General features: G+C 53.6%; 1 protein-coding gene across 1 annotated transcript; it reads right to left on the minus strand.

Annotated features, from left to right (window-relative positions):
* Positions 1-539: 539 nt before the first annotated feature.
* On the minus strand, positions 540-4,701 carry LOC119346231 (auxin transporter-like protein 2). The gene is made up of 7 exons (XM_037615826.1): positions 4,458-4,701; positions 4,081-4,322; positions 3,783-3,968; positions 3,274-3,386; positions 2,876-3,157; positions 1,092-1,557; positions 540-1,001 (listed from the first exon to the last, which is right to left on the minus strand). Exons 2-7 carry the CDS (start codon positions 4,279-4,281, stop codon positions 765-767), a joined length of 1,485 nt encoding a protein of 494 aa, XP_037471723.1. The 5' UTR covers positions 4,282-4,322; positions 4,458-4,701; the 3' UTR covers positions 540-764.
* Positions 4,702-4,999: the final 298 nt, after the last annotated feature.

Below are 4,999 nucleotides of genomic sequence, written 5' to 3' on the forward strand. Positions count from 1 at the left end.
AGGGAATCCATGCATGTACTGCTAGTAAATACGCCCAATTATTATTAGCTACAGTACTGCCGCCACCCAGGGCAGGGCCATCTGCACAGTGCTCCATTCCGTCGCGCGTCCGCTGCGTTCGCAGAATCCTGTGGCAGGCCACTAGCCGCCGGGGCCTGTGGTGTGTCGCCTGCCGCGCCTGCCCAGCTGGTCTGTTTTGACAATGTGACTTAGGGATGGTCTTTTCTGTCAATTGTGTTCGATATGTGGTTCTTTTAGACAAAAAATCGGATCTTTAATCCCGGTTCGTGTCTGGAATCGGGACTAAAGGGGTCAGACGAACCGGGACTAGTGTCTGCCGAGGCCCGGCCGGCTCCCTGGTTGCTCGAACCGGGTTTAAAGCTCTGATCTGGCCCAGACCAAAACCCTGTTTTCTATTAGTGTATAAGAGCGTTTTTGACACTACACACGGAGGGAGTACTCTTACGTGAACTTTTGGAAATCAGCCATCTACATTTTCAGAAGTACAAACATAAATCCACGGAAATGATCCCAAGCTCTTCCAAAAGGATACCATTTTTTCCCAAACTTATATAAGATAGCCAGTGACAAACACGCAGGGCTGTTCTACTATGCTAGCTGCAGTAACACTCTAGAAGGTTTGTAGTGCTATATCGCAAGGCGATCAGTAACTAGCAACAAATGAAAGGTACTCTAGTGCACGGATCGACCGGAGCTTCTTCTGTCCGGCTGGCACATTGCCACGGTCAGCTTGATGGCGTGCGCTAGTGGCGCGCCGGCGCTGACAGGGGCGACCCCGCTGCCGGGAGGTGTGCCCTCGGGGGACACTGGTAGCACTTGGCGAAGAGCCCGAAGGTGTCTATCTGCTTGACGAAGTTGGACACGCTCGCCCAGCCGCCGAGCCCGAACCCGACCACCAGCACCCACGCCACCACGAACGCGTTCACCACGAACATCCCGCTCCAGCTCGGCAGGAACGCCGGCGGCTTCTCCGCCGCATTCTGTTAAGAAACACCACGTCAAACAAGAGCATGTAATACCGACCGACACGGCGCGCGCTAATGGACGTGGACAAAGACAAGCAAGCTTACCGATCTGGCGTGGGCGGAGCGGTAGGTGAGCATGTGGGCGACGGCGGGGATGATGTAGACGGTGAAGCTGACAAGGAGCGCGCCGACGGCGGAGTTGATGGGCCCGAAGAAGGGGAAGATGATGGCGAGGAACCAGATGGGGAGGACGAGGGGGAGCCGCGCGAGCGCGCGCCTGAGGACGCTGCCGGTGTGGTGCATGCCGATGGCCTTCTCCCACACGAAGTAGAGCGGGGTGCACGCGAAGCCGAAGGTGATGAACTGGTGGATGAGCATGAGGATCACCGCCGCGTCGCGCCACCCGGACTTTGGGAGCAGCGAGAAGGCGTTGGAGTGCGTGAGCAGCGCGTCGCCGAACGCCCAGTACATGGTCGACGCCGACGGCAGCGTCAGCGTGAACACGTACAGCGTGGCCACCAGGTAGATGTACTTGAACTTGCGCGGCTTCCACATCGCGTGCATGATCTCTCTGCATGCATGCATGCGCACAGCCAAAGTCAGTTTCTATGTACAAAAATATTGGGCTGTTCCAACTTCCAAGTACTAGCAACTTCTCTCCAAAAAAATGACTATAAGCAACTACAGTGCATGAACAATTTCGTGGAAGCAACATATTGCCTGATCGATCAGTTAATTATTACCAAAAAGAAAAATAAACTGATCATCTTATCATAACGGCAAGCAGTTACATAGAGAATAGAATCTTTTCGAGAGAAAAAAACACACATAATGAGAATATAAACCCTTTGGAATTAGCGTACTACGTACACCTATATGCTTTACGGTTGATGGAATGAAAAGCGGTGCTTCTCCTAGTCAGGAGGACATTTAGGAGGATGGGGACGTGAGGAATCTCGCCCGACTTTCAACTCTCACCCAGTTTTCAAGGCTATTATCAAGGCCAAATGCATCCTTGAATAGCTTCTAGCAAGGAATGGCAAACGAGAAGGGCCATTGTCATTCGTCAAGCACTCAAACAGAAGGATTTTGGATGGAATACCCAAAGTAGGCCATTGTGGCGCCTTTGTCTCCACTAACCAAAGGTTGCTAGTTGCTACTAATAGACTCGGAATTATAGACAAGCGATGGCCCGCACGAGGACCGATTGGGTTTTACTTGATGTGAACTCCGCACTAGCGAAATGGAAGCCCGTCCACATCATCTAATCCCTAGACTGGAAAGAGCATTTCTATCACCGAAAAAGAAAACGCAGCCGAATTTCTTAAGACAAAGGCCTCTCCAATTAACAACTGTGAGTTTGAACACCGCACATACCGGCACCGATTATTCCTCGATCGCGTTGGCCATAATCATTAGTCGCGACACAAGGATCATCATGGATCGAGCAGTCATATATTAAGAATGGGGATGAGCTAGGGAATGAAGGATGGGGGAATAAAGTTTTGCTTATGAGGAGTATTGAAATTCATAGTGCCTAGCAGAGGGCACTGATCGAGTAGGACTGTAAGTGTTGATCACCTACTAGCAGCTGGCTTTAGTGCCTACCGACGGTAAGAAGCTACGACAGCTGGTTTTCCACGAACCATGAACCATTTTTAACTCATCAGGATTGGTACCAATTGTGAACCAAGTTGGCCAGGAGGTGGGGGACCAACGAACGATGCAATGGAGACAATCAGCACTAGAAATTCAGTTTTCAACTCTATCCACGACCTCCCTAGCGCAGCACTATGCAAAAGCTGCACCAGGTGAAAGTGCAGACGATTTGGTGTCTGTGGTGCACAAATTCAGCAACCGTAGGCAGGTAGGTTGTTTGTAGTACTTACACGGTGACGGCGTGGCCGCCGAAGGTGTAGAGGATATTGGTGGCGCCCGTGAAGTAGAGCATCAGGCTTTTGGGGCCCGAGTGCTTGGCGCCGGGGACCTGGCCGTGCACGGCGGCGGCGATGGTGAGGTACCAGGCGGTGTAGGTGGTCATGCCGAGGCCGAGGAAGGACCAGAGTCGGTAGTTGTGGAAGGAGGGGATGAAGACGGTGGTGGCGCAGCAGGCCCCGAAGATGTAGGTCCACGTCCGCTTGTCCAACCGGTCGTTGATGTAGTAGATGTTACTGCCATAGCCCGTAGGACGTTTAATTTCCACGGGTCAGTTCGGTTCATCTTCCACACATACATGGTATAGGAAAGCACTTGATGTACGTATGTGAAATGCAGAGGGATGAACAACCTTGCGCAGGCGATGAGCTGGATGACGGAGCCGAAGAGCAGGAAGGTGCAGTTGAAGGCCAGCCCGGCCGCCTTCCAGTACGGGCCCAGCAGCCCGTCCAGAACCTCGAACCACTGTATCACAGCAAGAGAGAAAAGCAATCAATTCAATTCAGTACTCCTAGGAAACATAAGAATTCAGGGACTAGCACATTCGAGTTTGATGTGAGGATGGATACGATACGGATGGGTGCATGCATGCATGCATAATGCATTCATGCTTATGCCATTGCGGTTTTGCTTCAGCGATAAGGAACTGGTCAAGTCCACCCAGCATGCAAAGCGCCTTTTCGTCCCCTACTCCAGAGCATCACGATCATCCAGAGGGGACGGAGGGATCCAGTTCCGGTGCAGACTAGAGACTGGAAACGTATGCAGGAAAGCCGGGGACGAAAGATGGAAACTGAAAAACTGACTGAGGCGGAGCGGAGCCGAGTGGAGTGGAGTGGAGTGATGGATGGACGGGCCGACCTGGATGACGTGGTTCTTGAAGCTGACGCCCTCCCTCTCCTTGCGGGCGCGGTACTCCACGTAGAGGACGCTGATGAGGTAGGCGGTCCAGCTGCCCATGAGGCCGTAGAACACCTGCAGCACCAGCCCGGAGGCCATCCCCAGCTGCGAGAAGGAGTAGGGCAGCGTCAGCAGCACCTGCGCCACCTGCACCCACGCACGCACGCACGCGGATTCGATCCGGACGGACCGCCGACGATGAGGTCTCCTTTCGCTGCGGAGCGACGGGGAAGAAGATGGATGCGACGGACATACGTACCTGGTTGGAGGCGCAGCTGAACCAGGCGTCCCACACGGATCCGCCGTGCCAGAGCATGTCCTTCACGGTGAACCCGCCGTCGCCGTGCCCGCGCTCCGACTCCTCGCCGCCGTCCATCACGCGCGCGCCCTCCTTGCCGCTGCCGTGCCCGCCGTCCGCCATGGCCACGATGGACTCCTCCGCCTGATCCCCCGGCACCATCCTCCTTCCCTTGCTTCTCTCTACGCTACGCACGCACGCGGCTGAAACCAAGAAGGGACCCAATGTAAACACACGCAAGCAATGGCTGCAGGGAACAGAGGATCGCACAAGCACCGGCCGGTGGCTATATATGGATGCACGCCAGTAAATTACTACTAGTAACAGCCAGCACCAACCTGTCGCCGGAGAGGGGGAGTAAAGCTGCAAGGCGCCGGCGGAATTAACTGTGCTGCTATCTGGCAGTGGCAGGCCGCCCGCGGCCGAAACTGCAGAGTTGGTAGCAGAGTGGGTGCAGTTACTTCGCCGCGGCTTTCTCGGGATCCCGCAGCTCCGCCTCTCGGCCGGGTCTTCCTCCCCCCTCGCGGCCGCGGCGTCCTCTTCTCCCGGCCTCCCCGGCTCCGCCTCACTTCTCTCGCTAGGTGTCCAGTGAGGAGGGTGGGAGGGGAACCACACGCCACCCACATTTATAACGACCGCTCTAGCATAGGACTAATTTCTATACAATATTCACGCTTAAAAAATATTCTAAAGCAGAATGTAAACCGTGATTATCATGAGTGCTAACATGAGCCAATATTTACATTGAACAGGTACAGGTAGTGTTTGAAAAAATATAAAACTTGATTAGTAATAATAATGCATTGCTTTTGCATCAAATGCATTCCATCTTAGGACGATTTATTTGATTTAATGCAGTACTAAAAGAAATCTAGACAAA

The sequence above is a fragment of the Triticum dicoccoides genome, chromosome 1B, assembly GCF_002162155.2.
Source record: "Triticum dicoccoides isolate Atlit2015 ecotype Zavitan chromosome 1B, WEW_v2.0, whole genome shotgun sequence".
In the NCBI taxonomy this organism is placed as follows: domain Eukaryota; kingdom Viridiplantae; phylum Streptophyta; class Magnoliopsida; order Poales; family Poaceae; genus Triticum; species Triticum dicoccoides.